Source organism: Xyrauchen texanus, chromosome 24 (assembly GCF_025860055.1).
Source record: "Xyrauchen texanus isolate HMW12.3.18 chromosome 24, RBS_HiC_50CHRs, whole genome shotgun sequence".
In the NCBI taxonomy this organism is placed as follows: domain Eukaryota; kingdom Metazoa; phylum Chordata; class Actinopteri; order Cypriniformes; family Catostomidae; genus Xyrauchen; species Xyrauchen texanus.
Genome location: NC_068299.1, coordinates 17,705,760 through 17,722,904, shown reverse-complemented (window position 1 = coordinate 17,722,904; position 17,145 = coordinate 17,705,760). Strand labels below are relative to the sequence as shown.

The 17,145-nt window shown below is 37.9% G+C and overlaps 1 protein-coding gene across 2 annotated transcripts in view; it reads left to right on the top strand.

The window, feature by feature from the left end:
- Positions 1–17,145, top strand: part of LOC127617973 (sodium/potassium/calcium exchanger 3-like) — a 125,609-nt gene that overhangs the window by 103,069 nt on the left and 5,395 nt on the right. For both annotated transcript variants that reach the window (XR_007967388.1, XM_052090172.1), the window contains exons 7-15: positions 1,662–1,736; positions 2,723–2,748; positions 2,861–2,914; positions 3,051–3,178; positions 3,601–3,761; positions 4,037–4,316; positions 5,559–5,725; positions 5,851–5,965; positions 14,535–14,647. Coding sequence is in view for 1 of the 2 variants with exons in the window: in XM_052090172.1 (XP_051946132.1) it covers positions 1,662–1,736; positions 2,723–2,748; positions 2,861–2,914; positions 3,051–3,178; positions 3,601–3,761; positions 4,037–4,316; positions 5,559–5,725; positions 5,851–5,965; positions 14,535–14,647 (1,119 nt within the window). In the remaining variant the exon portion in view is untranslated. The remainder of the gene's footprint in view (positions 1–1,661; positions 1,737–2,722; positions 2,749–2,860; positions 2,915–3,050; positions 3,179–3,600; positions 3,762–4,036; positions 4,317–5,558; positions 5,726–5,850; positions 5,966–14,534; positions 14,648–17,145) is intronic.

Here is a 17,145-nt window from a genome sequence, read left to right as displayed (position 1 = left end):
ATGTGAGACCAACCACAAATAAACTGTATATAAGAAAGAGGACCAAACACACTGCTGGTTACATTTTGAATGCTGAATCAAATCAATATGTCAGTCAATAGGAGATTTTCATGTATCTTGAATCTTAAATTTCTTTAAAAAAAAAAGTTTCACAGCACATCTAAGGTTGAAATTGTTATGTGTGTACGTATGACTTTGTATTAACTAAATTAGCATCCTCTAATAGTGATGCCAATAAATTATTCCCAAAATGGCAAAAGGCCACAAGACACTTCCACACTTGCACACAGAGTCCATCAGAGCTGAGGGGGAAAAACACATCTGCAACAATTGAGCTTCTGGTTGCCATGGAAACACAAAGCGAAGAATGTTACCTGTGGTGTAGGTTAAGCCGTGCTTGCGTTAGTGATAGCGCATTATTTCCGGTGCTCTGACGTAGATAAATGCTTTTTATGGCAGGATCACGCTCCAAAACATAACAAACATTCAATATGGATTACTGCATACAGCCCAGTCAGATGGATTTGGCACTGGAAGTCATGCCCATATATGGTGCCTTCTTCATTCATTTCCAGCCGATTCATGCACTGCAATCTGTCATTCTAAAGTTTAGAAGCCAACGCTGCCCAACTCCTGATAAAATCTCAAAGTCATGGAATGCAGATTACACATTATGTAAGACATAAAAGCATGACAAGCACATTTTAAAATCCTTTAATACAATCAGATTGAAGAAGATTTATTTATAATTGAGCAGAGCAGCAGCTGACTTTGCTATAAATGTGATGTTAAACGGCATAAAATATATGCCACATGAAGGGTTTGCTGTACAGGGACAAGTATTTTAAATAATCGGTTTGGCACATTATTTCATACAAAAGATAATTGGAGGATGTATAAAATGACTTGTTTTTCCAGGAGCCAGTAGTTCAGAATGTAATTTAAGTAAGAATATGCCTTTAGAAGGCTGTTAGCCAATGTACTTAAGTAGGAAATGATAGGAATGTGTTTTTTATTTATTTATTTTTATGTTAAAACAAGACAATGAGTCTTAAGAGTGGTCAGTTTTTAATGAACAATAATGTTATAAAACAATGCATACACTTGATGAGCTTTGACTTGATTTAATAAATAGTGTTAATATCAACAAAATAAGTATATAATGCATACAGTGTAAGTTAAAAGGTATTTCATATGGCTTCCCATACAGAAATCTGATATATGGCAATTAACATGTATAATATTCATTTGTTGGGTCATATACTGTATGTACATAGCCTATACACGTTTTATGATAATAAACCGATTTAAGGAAAATACTTTGTAACATATATAACAACAGAATTTTTTTTTTATTTTGTTATTATATTGTTACATTTATAAGCACAATATGTGACTTTTTATATAATATATTTTTATGCAGGCCTGTTTTTTTATTGCATATGTTGTGATAAATCAGATTTGTATGGTTTTAACCTGAAAGCTATATAAATGTCAACTGGAGCAGAAATGGAAATGTATATTGGACTTGTAAAAATAAAACACTGTGATGGCACTTTGTCTCCTCATTTTAAAAGTCCACTGCATGCCACTGGTGTATATGTATGCAGACACTTCATTACTAGTCTCTCTTATTCGCCCTCTCTCCTCTGTCAATGCAGGTAGTACGACTCTCATGTTGGACGTTAATAAGAGACTCTGTGTACTACACTATCTCAGTGGCCACTCTGATCGTGGTGAGTTGGACTTTAAGTGGCTTTTCATGCTCCCTTGATGCCTATGGGCCTTCTCGGGCAGCAGGAGAGGAGAGGCGAGTGGCTCTCTTATGGGGCCCATGGTGTACAGCACTGGCCCTTATATTTGCCCTCACTCTGCATGTGTTCCCAGCACTGAGCAACAACAAACACAAAAATAGGACACAGGACATCAAACAACAGAGATGTTACTCAAAAATTCACTGAAAGGTCATACTGCTTAAACAAGATTAATGTGTGAAGTATGTAAAGGCCTCTTAAGACACAAATGCTTACCAATAGACTCTTTTTTTGGGGGGGGGGGGGGGTGATCATCTCTCTCAAATACTTTAATTATTTTATATATGATATACATATATGTTTTTCGACAGCATTTATGAATATTCTACAAATCATGATTTATTTTTACAAAGCCCCAACCTGAGTCCCATTGAACACCTTTGTGATGAATTAAAATACTGACTGTGAGGCAGGCCCAATCTCCTAACATCAGTGCCTGACCTCACTGATGCTCTTATGTCTGAATGAGAGAAAATCCCCTTAGCCATGTTCCAACATCTTGTTTAAAGACTTCCTAGAAGAGTAGAAGCTGTTAAAGTAAAAAGGAGGACCACCTCTCTAATGCCCATGGTTTTGAAATTAAATGTTCAACAAGCACATTTGGGAGTGATGTATATATGTTTCATAATTTAATTATCTACACTATCATAAATAAATAATTATATAAGACATTTTAGCAAAACTTTGAGACTTTAACACAAAATAAGTATAGGTGCTCAACTTGAAAAAGCAGTGATTAAGAAAAGCATCATGGAAATTGTATTATTTCTCACGTTCAAAATCCTCAAGGCCCATGTTCCAGTAAGTTAAGCTTGCCCTCTGGTGGTGAGTGAGGTGCAGTAGAGTTATTACAGCTCAAAAATGTCGCTTATTTAATTTTGATTTTACTTCTTTTTTTTTCTTTCAAGTTCATCTATGACGAGAAAGTGACATGGTAAGGTTAATGCCATTGTTACAATAGAATACCCCCCGCATTTTTCAAAATGCAATTGTTTCATTTGATTCAATTGTTTATTAGGTCAGTTATGTTTCATATCTCTTCTCAGGTGGGAATCGCTTGTCCTTGTATTGATGTACCTAGTTTACATTATAATAATGAAGTAAGTGCTGCTTTATTCTTTTGCAATGGAAATTGTTTGTCATTACATGGATTTATTTTTTGAAATGTGTATCTACATCGTCACTAAATGACTGCGCTGCTAATTTTATTAACTCTCTTTCCTTGGTGTTAATCAGATTTAACTCACGGGTGGTTCATTACATCGAGCGGCGGAAAAAGAACTCAGAAAATCTGGGTAACGGCACAGCAAGTAACACAGACATCGACGATGGATGTGAAGCCACTGTTGTGCTGCTTAAGAAAGGTAATGACTGTGGCCATGTTTTATGCAGGGTTCCCACTGTCAAAGAAAACATTGAAATAACAGAGATTTTAAAATTGTGATTTTCAAGCCTGGAATGTCATTGGAATTAAAACCATAAAAAGTTATTAAAACAGTCATGGAAATTTCTATAGACCAAATAATATATGAAATATAAATGTTAACATTTGTTATTGCGGTATGAACTAACATTTTATAAATTAACACTTAAAAATATTAAATGATGCTGATGCTGTTAGTTTATGAGACCTAATGCATTTACTAATGTTACAGGATAGAACTTTAAGGAAAAATCTGGAAACGAATTGGTCAAAATGGGTGGAACCCTATATGTGTCATTCACAGTGTACATTTGGCTGGTGTGTGTCATCTCAATATTTACTTTGTATTCTTGCCTCTCTTAGCAAATTTCCACAGGAAACCATCAGTGCTGATGGTGGACGAGCTTCTGTCTGCATATCCTCATCAGCTGACCTTCTCTGAGGCCGGAATGAGAATCATGATAACCAGTCACTTCTCCCCTCGCACACGCCTGACAATGGCCTCACGTATGCTTATCACAGAGGTAAATAAAAAATAAAAAAATAAAAAAATACTATTTTAAGTTAACTTCAACAAAAGTAAAATTTAAGAAGCTTAAGTTCAGCTAAAAGTTTTATTGTCCCCTCCCACATAAAAAAAAAATTTGATATAAGCTTTGAAAAGCAAAGACCCCTTATCTTGGAATTTGGTTTTCAATACATACAGAGGGGTTTGCATTGTAGCTGCATTGCATAAATAACGGTTTATTGTTATATTTGTGCATTTAGATGTTTTGTGCATGCTTGTGTGTGTCTACAGAGGCAGCGCCTGATAAACAGTCATTTCAGTAATGGTGACTCAGAGGTGACAGTGAAGATCTCTGGGAAGCATGGGGTGGAGAATGGGCTGGCAGGACCAGACCGGGGCCTGAATGGGCGAAAGGGAGTTTACCATGACAACAACCGGGGAGGGGCTGAAGCTGGCACTGACACAGAAAATGAGAATGAGGACAATGAGAACAATGAGAATGATGAGGAAGAAGAGGAGGAAGAGGAGGAAGATGAGAACGAGGGACCCTTCCATCCATTACACTGCCCCGGTATATTTATTAGTGATGACTAATGCTTTGCACCAGGGTCTGAAATAATCCAGTGCTCAGGGCATAAATGCCACTGAAAGTGACAAAAATGCCTGGATATTTAAAATGTGAGGGCTAAAAAATGTCCTTGTAATGTATTGTTCTATTTTTTAACATTACCATTTAACATTAACACATTTTTAGAATCTATTGTAAGCCTATTTAGTTATGGGTTTAATGTGTCAAAAATGGTTTTAGATTCAAAAAGGATTGCTGGTCTGTTCTGATATGGACAGCAGGGAAAAAACATTGCTTATAAATAAAGGCAGATGCTATTTGCACCCTGGTGAAAATAATTGTATATGCTATTTACACCCCAGTTCAAATAGAGGCAGACATTATTTGCACCCCAACCCTGGTGCAAATAATGGTAGATACTATTTGCACCCTGGTGTCAGATTCTATTTGGACCCATATTTAAAACTAACATACAGTATGGGCATCACTGCAGTGTGTTTATTGTGGTTATTTAGTGTGCCACAGACACATTAAATTAACCCCTACCCTTAAACCTAACCTTAACCTTACCTTAGAAAAAACAACCTAGGTTTTACTACAGTAACTACATGGTTTAACCATGGTATTTTTTGTGAATCTACAGTAACCACCAAATTAACCATGGTTACTATATTATCACCATCTTACTGTTCACACACCATGGTTAATTGCATAAAAGCTATGGTTTTTGCCAAAAAACATGATTACTTAAGTATTAGTACAGGGATGCAATCTACACTTAAGTGATGCCGAGCTGCAGGAACGAGTGCGATAGACCCAGCCTCAAGATCAAACCCTTTTCTGCAATCCCCGAAATTCACTGTAACCAAATCACTGCGATTAAATCAACATTTATGTTCATGATCTATTATTTTAAGTAGTGTTAAAGGAAGTATTAAGATTGGAAATAGGAAATAGGATGGGAAAAAGAGTGAGACAAAACACAGGTTCAAAAAGCGGTTGCTAGGACAACACTACACATTCACACACCGTCTTTACACCTTACACAACTTATGGATTAAAATGGATTAAAAGGCTATGTGTCCAATCAAACCCTGCTGTATTCTGTCACTTAGTAAAAGCTAGCCAAATTAGTAAGATCTGTCTGGGATGCTTTTTGATGTCCAACATAAAATCTGGGTCATTAAATAAATCCATTTGAGATCCACAAATGACACAAATGTTTGATGTTGTGATCTTGTGCAGGGGGGTGCATTGATAAGCTAAAGTGGCTGCTGGCCTGGCCACTGAGTCTGCTGCTGTTTTTCACTGTGCCCAACTGTGCCGTGCCCCGCTGGGAGCGCTGGTATATGGTCTCATTCATCAACTCCACCCTCTGGATTGCATCCTTCTCTTACATCATGGTGTGGATGGTAAGAGGGTCCTGCAGCTTGCCACACGTGCTGTATAATAACCTTCTAGTTCTCATTTGCATGCTTTTTTATTTCATTAATTATTTTCAAGAAATGTACAGTGGCAATTAAAACTCTCATGACAGGTCACAGTGATTGGTTACACTATGGGCATCCCGGATGTCATCATGGGGATCACTTTCTTGGCTGCTGGCACCAGCGTTCCTGACTGCCTTGCCAGCTTAATTGTGGCACGGCAAGGTAGGAACTTCTTATTTTGAAACAGTGTCTATTAGGTTTAATTCTGAGGTTTGTTCAGAGGCTTGTACCATGAAGCCAGTTACCTGGTGGCTAGCCAGGTAAGTTTTAGATTAGTTTGCCTTAACCCCAGGTTTTAGGTACCATGAAAGTTGGCTGGCTTATAGCAGTGTTCATCTCCATGGAAACTTACACTACATGGCTTACCTGCTCCATAGCAGGTTTCTTTCTGGATTACAGATCGCTAACAGATGCTGAACCAATCAGCTGCGAGTAAAATTACATCTCTGACGCAATCAAGTCACTCCCCCGTGTCTCTTAAAGCACACTTTACAATAGAAATCTAGAAATCCACAAAATGTACTCCTCATGATAAATTATTTATTTGAGAGTCTAAATTTCTAAATCATTTACCCTCTTTAGCCATAGCAAAAAATATCTTTGAAAATATAAACATGCTATATTAGGCAATCTATAAAACAGCCAGTAAGATGGATTAATATGATACCTGCAAAAAAATAAAAATTTAAATATTAAAAGCTCTAGATTAGGAGGATCCCACCTCTGTCTGGTTATGTCTAGAAAAATTACATACTCACTGTTCATTGCTCGGTCTTTTGTCCTGTAAGAATATCAAATCTGTAAGGACTTTGTGTAATAACAATCCTATAGTTGTTAATACTGTTAAGGCATGGTTTGCAGTGCGTAAATTGGAGGGAAGATCTTCACTGACTCCTTTGCTTTCCCCAATACAAGGAAACCCTGACTTCAAGCCAGGCATGAAAGATATAGGTTATGATGTTTGGACACGCCAAGGAATTAAAAAGATGTGTGATTTGTTTGTGGGATCCTCCTTATCCTCATTTGAACAAATTCAGGCTAAATATAGCATCCCTGGCTCTAATTGTTTTTAGATATCTCCAAGTTCGAGATTTTATATTGAAAAAAATTACATTTGCTTCTGAAGCCTCTTTATCTCCAATAGAGAAATTACTGCTCAAATGTCCAGTTAAGAAGGTGATTACCTCTTTTTATAATGTGCTTAATCAGACATCTGTCATACTGGCAGTCTCAGACGCAGCACTAACATGGCAAACTGAATAGGGTGTAGCTATTGATAAGGAGAAGTGGGATGTCATTTGTAATCAAATAAAACGCGCCAGGTTGTTACAGTTTAAAATTATTCACAGACTGCAAATATCTCCTAGCAAACGACATAAAATGTATCCTCGAACCTCTCCTGATTGCCTTAAATGCAAATCAGCGTTGGGTTCATATACTCATTGTGTTTGGTACTGTCCTAAAATTCAGTTATACTGGCAAGATGTTCTGAAAGATATGAGTGCTATATTTGGAGCTACTTTGGCCTGTGATCCTGTCTCGCTTCTCTTGGGATATAGAGACAGTAAAATCAGTCCTGGTTCAGGCAGACTATATGATATCCTCACCTATGCTGCACGCAAGAACATTTTCCTGTCGTGGATCAACGACAAACCTCCTTCTAAAACAACTTGGCATAAACTCATCATGGAGCTTTTTCCACTGGAATACTTAACTTGCCGTTTCTTAAATATTTGGTCTCCTTATCTTCTCTTTACTAACTCTACCGTTGCATCTACACTCACCTAAAGGATTATTAGGAACACCATACTAATACTGTGTTTGACCCCCTTTCGCCTTCAGAACTGCCTTAATTCTACGTGGCATTGATTCAACAAGGTGCTGAAAGCATTCTTTAGAAATGTTGGCCCATATTGATAGGATAGCATCTTGCAGTTGATGGAGATTTGTGGGATGCACATCCAGGGCACAAAGCTCCCGTTCCACCACATCCCAAAGATGCTCTATTGGGTTGAGATCTGGTGACTGTGGGGGCCATTTTAGTACAGTGAACTCATTGTCATGTTCAAGAAACCAATTTGAAATGATTCGAGCTTTGTGACATGGTGCATTATCCTGCTGGAAGTAGCCATCAGAGGATGGGTACATGGTGGCCATAAAGGGATGGACATGGTCAGAAACAATGCTCAGGTAGGCCGTGGCATTTAAACGATGCCCAATTGGCACTAAGGGGCCTAAAGTGTGCCAAGAAAACATCCCCTACACCATTACACCACCACCACCAGCCTGCACAGTGGTAACAAGGCATGATGGATCCATGTTCTCATTCTGTTTACGCCAAATTCTGACTCTACCATCTAAATGTCTCAACAGAAATCGAGACTCATCAGACCAGGCAACATTTTTCCAGTCTTCAACTGTCCAATTTTGTTGAGCTCTTGCAAATTGTAGCCTCTTTTTCCTATTTGTAGTGGAGATGAGTGGTACCCGGTGGGGTCTTCTGCTGTTGTAGCCCATCCGCCTCAAGGTTGTGCGTGTTGTGGCTTCACAAATGCTTTGCTGCATACCTCGGTTGTAACGAGTGGTTATTTCAGGCAAAGTTGCTCTTCTATCAGCTTGAATCAGTCGGCCCATTCTCCTCTGACCTCTAGCATCAACAAGGCATTTTCGCCCACAGGACTGCCGCATACTGGATGTTTTTCCCTTTTCACACCATTCTTTGTAAACCCTAGAAATGGTTGAGCGTGAAAATCCCAGTAACTGAGCAGATTGTGAAATACTCAGACCGGCCCGTCTGGCACCAACAACCATGCCACGCTCAAAATTGCTTAAATCACCTTTCTTTCCCATTCTGACATTCAGTTTGGAGTACAGGAGATTGTCTTGACCAGGACCACACCCCTAAATGTATTGAAGCAACTGCCATGTGATTGGTTGATTAGATAATTGCATTAATGAGAAATTGAACAGGTGTTCCTAATAATCCTTTAGGTGAGTGTATGTTGAATGGCATCGCTATAGATTAGCCATTTTTATTTGTATTGTGTCATATGTCCTGAATATTATCCAGATCTATGTTGTGCTGAGCTTTGTTCTTGTCTGTTAAATTTAAATTTGTTCAAAAGAAAAAAAAAAGAAGAAAAAAATAAATAAATAAATAAAATAAAAAGCTCTAGATTGCTATGGAAAGGGGTGAATACTACCCAAACCCCTTCTTTCTTTCATGGACTCGAGATGAATGCACAGTATTTTACTTGACGTTATAATAACATAAGCAATAAACAATATAAGTAGTACAAAAATGCGTCTTTTATAAAAAGAACAAATACATCTTATTATTACATACCAATTTTTTGCATGCAGTTGTCTAAGTGCTCACTTTTTAATGAATCAATAGTAGCCTTTTTATGCTTTTTATTTTTGCATCAATTGTACATCAAGAGAGAGAAATAAAATAAAAAACACAATGTTATTTTGAATGACATCAAATAACCATTTACAACATTTTTGATAAATAACATGTGTAATTCATTCATTTACCTGTTATATTTTATTTCAAATAAAGTGGAAATTAAGTTAAGGCATCACCTCCTTTTTTAAATATTAAATGAGATAGGACATCATATCTCGTATTTTTACTAATTTTGTTCAAAAATCAAGAATCTGATGGAAACTAAATCTAGTCAAATCTAAACTTAGAATATTTTAAGCAAATCTCATTTAGGTTCACATTCCAGACTTTTTATCATTAATTATAAATGTTATTTAGTATATTTCCAAAATCATTGTGTGGGGGGTCTGGTTTAAGCACATTTTATGTCTCAAAGCTGCTATTCTGATTACCCTAAATATATTTTGTTCAGTTTTATTTCTTAAGGCATATTACCCAAAATAAGGTTTTCTGGATGTCTGGATTTCTGTTGTGCAGTTAAATAATAAATTAACCTGTCAATTTAGAGCACTCATATAGAATTTGATTGTAATGAGCCTTTTTCCCCTCCTCAATTTCTCCAACTATTTCTTTTTACCAAATTATTGTATTTACTTTGAATATCAGGTGTTATAAAAAATCTAATTTGTGTCTTCCAAGCATATTCCATCCAACACTGGATTGAGTAGTATGGAATGTATTATATGATATTTCTTCCCAGTCTGGCTGATTCATTTTTATTATTAATTCGTCCTCCCACCTACATATAATTTTATTCTGAGTGTCCTATATATCTCTTTCAAGTGCACTCTTTAAAATTCCTAAAAAATTTATTGTATTAGTTATATTGGATAAATTATATAATTCATAAATGGACGCATTTCCTTTTTTATTTATTTTATTTTAACTTCAGTTAATAAATATCTTCTTACCTGTAAATAATTAAATAAATGTGAATTTGGAAGCTCATATTTTTTGCTAGGTTTGATAAGGTATCCATTCCTTTATCAGAGAACAGTTTGTGATATATTTTTATACCTCTATCTGCCTAAAACTTAAATGTATTATCTAATCTATTTGGCATGAAATCTTAATTTTACTATTTTTATTTTTTTCTAACCAACAGCTAAAGTACTATTAATACAAATAATATCTATTGATTTAAATGTGTTGCTTTGTTTTGTTAGGAACAGGGATATACTAATAGGTTCCCCCATTTGATACATTTCCATCTTCCTCCATTTCACTTTAGATTCTTCATTCATCCAAATCATTATAGGTTGAATTTGGGCAGCTTTATAATAATTGATTACATTTGGGTATTGTAGTCCTCCAAGCCCTTTTGGCAACTTGAGAATTTTAAGACTAGAAATTATCCCATATATATTTAAAAGTAGCTTATTCCATTGTCTAAAAACTCTTTTTTGATGTACTAACTAGTAGATTTTGAAAAAGCAAATAAACTTAGGGAGAATATACATGTTAATACTCTCTATTCGTTTTGTAATCAGTAGTAGCCTATATTTTTTTGTAATAGTTTTGAATGATATATAATTTTTCAATTCAAAGAAATATAAAAGCTTTTATATTTTAAATAAATTTAAGATTTTAAAATGAATAAGTCTGTGTGTTCTTGACGTGGGCCTAGATTAATTCACTTGAGCATTGAAATGCCAGCTGTTTTACTTTCTTTTCTTTTTTTTTTATCACATTAAAAATTTGTTTGCAGCAGTCCTCTTGAGCTCTCATAGCAGCCGCTGTTTCTTCTTGTTGTGTAAATGTTTATTTTTTATTTAATTGCTTCAGAATTTTACAGTTATCCCTTGTAAGGTGGAAATTATCGTCACTCATTCATGTGTATGAGCGCGTAATCTAATCTTAAAATCAGAATCGAAGCCTGAGTTGACAGAGAAAGTTGATGAGCTGCATCATGGTACCAATTAAACCTGATTGGATTGGTTTGAATTTGTCAACCTGAAACCAATCCTGAAACCTGAGTTAATTCAGCAACCTTCATGGTACAGGCCTCAGGTGTCTTATGACAGACAGGTGGTTGTTTCATTGATATCAGCACGAGAAGTGGAAGAAATGAATACCTCTGTACAAACCTCTGGTTCCTTGTACCGTAAGATAACTAAATTATGAGATGTGGGGGCTTGTGTGTGGGTCACATTTTGTCTTAATTGTGGGGATTTTCTAATATCTTTGTTTTAACCGGCTCTCCCAAGAAAATTAAAGCTGAAGGGTGCCGTTTTGGCGCCACTAGCATCACCAAATGGAATTGCAAAATCAACCAATGTTTTCAAACAGATCCAGAAAATACCCCCTTATTACATTGGCTATACAAACTCCTGTCCTACCTCAAACTCACATTTTGGTCAAGCCAGTATTGCTTTGTCGGACTGGACGGACCACTAAAATTAACAGAGGTATGTTTCGGTAGTGTTACAATGCAAATGGTTTACTTATAGTTACATACAGAGGTGGGAAGAGAAGCCAAAAAATGAACTCAAGTAAAATTACTTCAAAAACATAATTACTCAAGAAGAAGTAAAAGTACTACTTTTAAAATGACTTGAGTAAGAGTAGAGTAAGAAAGTGTCCAATTAAAAGAGTACTTAAGTATTGAGTAACTCGTTACTTTCAAAAATGACATAATAGATGTTTAATCCCATATATTCCATTACATAATACACTACAATATAATATAATACATTACATACAATATATATATATATATATATATATATGTTTTATTTTAAAAAAAAAATTTCACCATTTGTTTTTTTAATGGTGAAGTGAATGGTGAATGAGACTGTCAGTCCCTAACATTCTGTCTAACATATTTTGTGTTCCACATAATACAAAGCGTCACACTGGTTTGGAACAACATGAGCGTAGAGAAATTATTACAGAATATTAAATTATGGCTGGGCTATCACTTTAAAGAGATGGCTTACCCTACAATGAAAATTCTCTTATCATTTATTCGCCCTCATTCCATCCCAGATGTGTATGACTTCTGCAGAACACAAATTAAGATTTTTAAAAGAATATTTTAGCTCTGTAGGCCAAGATTTTTATGCTGCAAAAAGTGCATAAAGGCAGCATAAAAGTAATCCATAAGACTCCAGTGATTTAATCCATGTCTTCAGAAGTGATATGATAGGTGTGGGTGAGAAACACACAACATGTGAAGAATGTGAAAGTGATCTGTTTCTCATCCACACCTATCGCACCGCTTCTGAAGATACTGATTTAACCACTGGAGTCTTATGGATTTATTTTATGCTGCCTTATGTTTGTTTTTTTAGCTTTAAAATGTTGCCTTCCATTCACTTGCATTGTATGGACCTACAGAGCTGAGAAATCTTCTAAAAATCTTAATTTTAGTTCAGCAGAAGAAAGAAAGTCATACACATCTGAGGTGGCAAGAGGGTGAGTAAATAATGAGAATTGTAATTTTAAGGTGAACTATCCCTTTAAGGGCTCTTGTCAGATCTGGATGAATTTGTCAATAAGAAGAGAGGTTTGGAAACACTTCTAGTAATTATTATAGTGAAAACTTGAAAATGTCCCACAAGGACATTATATATAATCCTGAAATATAAAGCAAAGCAAGATCATGCTTTATTAATGCCTTCTTTCGCTATTTCATAGGTTTTAAAGTCCTGCGTGGATTTCTGGATATTTCAGTGTAGTTACAGTTTTTAGATCATTAGTTCTGTACAGCAGTACCGTTGCTCCCTAAATGCAGAGTACGCAGCCTAAGTAGGGTACCAACTCTGGTCGTGGAACACTCGCTGTGTCTGAAACCTCTCCCTGTCCACTATATAGTGCACTATTTCGAGTGTCCGCTATTATGTCAGAGTGTTTGAATTCTGAGTGAGCCACTCATTCCCTACTTCTGTTCACTCATTCTTACCCACAATGTACTCTAATTTCAAGTGTACATTTCAAGTACACTCGATGATGGTTAATTTCCCACAATGCACCATGGGGAAGACGTACAAGCTGGGAGATTACTGCTTCCTTCACTCCTGCAATGTTTTATTTCATGCTGAATGTAGTCAATTACTTTTTGACAAATCATTACTTGATTAAAATAACATAAAAGCATAGGCTTTTACTTTTTAAAATGTCCTATTTATTTGATCAAATGTGTTTACTCTTTATATTAACACACAGTATATATTAAAATTACAGACAGAATGAAGATTTATTGTGTTAATATATTATTTAATAAGAATAACAAGAAAGGCCCAAGTATTTAAAAATTTCATATGTGAAATTTCTGCACCAGCCCCAGAGCACCAATACTCACGTATGAAATTTCGTTCACTTACTGCTGAGATGTAGTGCACTAACTGCCATTCGCTATATATGAAATGTTGAATGAGTGAACGATTGTGGACACAGCCACTCTCGTAGCCACGATTACCTCACGCCCGCACATCTCACGCCCTGTGCCCCTCGCTCTGCACGCGCAGAAATGCTGTCTGTTCGCACTCCAGTTTTCTATCACATGAATGCCGGTGATTTAGAATTATCTTGGATGTTTACGTGGATTTATACAGTTAATCCGCATGAAGTAGCGGCGATAGTTTCCAGTACCCCTGGAGTAAATGCATAAATACTGTTTATGACATGTGGAACGCAGGACAAAGCGCACTGATATATTGCTGCACTGATTTAAAAATGTAAACTTAAAAACTTATGTCATAAGAGCCCAGTTACATTATCACCCTGAAAATTACCATCTCATTACACAGAAAAGCCAGCATTAGAATTAGCGCCAAAACTTACCTCAGCGTGCTGCCTTAAGTTGGAGCTGTGATTTTAATCAAATCAAATTTGATTTGAAATATCAGCTTGTCTTGGTGTTAAATGAAGGCATTGCATGACAAAACAATTTTTTTTTGACTGTGCGGAGCGAAGAAAACTTTTCACTTTGAATTGGTCGATGCTGCTGCACTGATGACTTGAGTGAATGTCTGTGACTGTGACACCGGCACACCGGAAAGTCCCATTCAATAATCTCTCAATAAATTACACATTCATTCAAATTAAACCCTGTAATGTTATGACAGTAACGCTACCCGTTGTAAAGTACGAAAAAATATTTATTTTCACAAAAAGTTACTGAAGTAAATGTACTAAATGTATTGTGTTACTACCCACCGCTGGTTACATATTAAACTGGGATACAAAAAAATTGTTAGTAGATTATGATGGTCTAAATTCTTCAGCATTTATAATGATTGTCAACTCTCTCAACTTATAAGTCTCAATTTTGTTTAGGTATGGGTGACATGGCAGTGTCCAACTCCATTGGCAGTAATGTGTTTGATATCCTGATCGGGCTTGGCCTGCCCTGGACCCTCCAGACTTTGGCCATAAACTATGGCTCCACAGTAAGTTTATAAAGTCATTAAAGCTTAATGAGACACTTTGTAAATTCTTAAATGCAGAAACATCAGAATGAATGAAAATCATTGCCGTTTAATGACTTATTATTTATAATGTTTTCTTTGCAATAGCATTTAGAACCTGACATATTATTGGTAATGTTTATCATTAAGGTCTCTATATACTTCTGGAGAAGTTCCTTTTTTGTTGTGTATAGAAATTAAATAATTAAATAAGAATTGTATTTAGAACCACTGTGAGCAAGTTGAAGGTGACTGTGGCAAGGAACACAAAACGTCTTGGTTACTGTCATAACCTCTGTTCCCTGATTCACGTTGTGTCGATGTAGTGACAAAAGGGATCTCTCTTGGGAGCCCCAAACACCTCTGATCTTTGAGAAAAGGCCAATGGGAATTGGCAAGTGGAATTTGCATGCCACTTCCCTAGACCTATGGGTATAAAAGGAGCTGACTTGCAACCACTCATTCAGGTTTTGTGCCTCAGAGCCAAGACAGGGTCCAGGGCATTTCAGCGGTAGCTCAGCGTTGTGGCAAGAGGGACACAATGTCTCGATCCCTGCATCAGGTGACAGGGGTCCCTAAATGAAAGGCCACAACCAGCTGAACTGTGTTACATGGACTGGCGGTGCAGGTGTGGGCAGATCACTGCGTGCATTGTAGCAAGTCCACCCAGCACCCACGAAACCTCCCCCAATGCCTCAGGAATGTCGGACGGCCCCTCACACCCCGGAGACAAGACAAACTCGTAGTGGGGACACTTCTTTTTTCACCCACAGATATATAAAATCAACCTGCTGGGGCCATATGCATCCTTGGGGGTACACGGCGGAGACCACACCCTGCCAGAATGGGAGGTAGCATGTGGAGAACACGTCACATGGATTTACCTGTGCTTTGCCGAATCAACTCCAAATGAGCCACTCTCCCCTGAGTGTAAACTGCCTCAACAGCACGTCCGCTGTGCAGTTGAGGTCACCCGGGATGTGAGTGGCCCGCAATGACTTTAGTTGCTGCTGACTCCAGAAGAGGAGCCAGCAGGTGAGTTACCGTATGCAACACGAGCATAAGCTGCATTGGTGGTTTATATACGCTACTGTCACTCTGTTGTCTGTCCGGACCAACATTTGCTTGCTCTGGATCAACAGCCGAAGCCTTCTCATGGCCAGCAAAATTGCCAGAAACTTGAGGCATTTGATATGCCAATGCAGTTGCGGCTCTGTCCAGAAACACGCGAATGCATGTCTGTTGCACACGGTGCCCCAGCCTAACTTTGAGACATCTGTCATAACAACGACATGTTTGGACACTTACACTAAAAGGACCCCTGCCCACAGAAAAGCAAGATCCGTCCAAGGGCTGAACATGTGGTGGCAGATTGGCATGATGGCCACGTGATGCGTGCCACGGCACCATGCCCATCTCTGGACTCGAGTCTGAAGCCAGTGCTGGAATGGTCTCATATGCATCAACCCGTGTGGCATGACCTCCGCCGAGGATGCCACATATGCCACAGGAGCCTCTGAAACTGTTTCAGTGGGACCGCCGTTCTCTGCCTGAATGACATCAGGTAGTTCATCACCAAGTGCACATGCTTGTTCGTGAGGCGCGCTATCACAGAGACGTGAGTCTTACTCCATCCCGAGAAAAGAGATGCCCTGAACCGGGGAGAGCTTGCTCTTTTCCCAGTTGACCCAAAGCCCCAAACAGGTCCCTGTGCGCACACAACAGGTCTCGAAAGTGAGCTAGAATCAGCCCATCGTCAAGATAATTGAGGACACGAAAGGCCACTTCCCTTAGCGGGGCAAGGGCTGCCTCTGCGGCTTCCGTAAAGACATGAGGCGGCAGGGACAGACTGAGGTGGAGTATCTTGTACTGATACACCCAGCCCTCAAAGGTGAACCGAGATGTGGAAGTACGCATCCTTAAGGTCTACCACCGCGAACCAATCTTGATGCTGGACACACAACAGAATGTGCTTATTTGTCAGCATCTTGAACGGAAGTCTGTGCAAGGCCCTGTTCAGCACTCACAGGTATCAGGGTATCAGAGCCCCTCGGGCATGCGGCAAAATCAAATTCAAAGGAAACTAAAGATTCTTCTCCCGGCCCTCCACCGGGGATAAAGTGGTCTGTCCACCACCTCCAAGCTTACAGCGGGTCTCCTTGTCCCTGGGCCTTCCTCCCAGGGGCACTTGGAGGCCTTTCTGGGGCTGAATCGTGTGACGGGGCATCAGCTTCCTGTGGACAGCTCTATTTTCTATAGAAAATATACTCTTTTATCATTAGAATTTATACATTCTTTTAGCACCCAGGGGCTGCACTTATTTGTGCACGAGGGGGAGATACCACTGAAATTCGCTGTATATCCAAACAGCATATGCATAGGTGAATGGAACGGCAGTGGAATTCAAATAATTAATTCAATGAATGAACACCACTCGGCATATGCCCCAGCAGATTGATTTTCCATTATTGTGGGAGAAA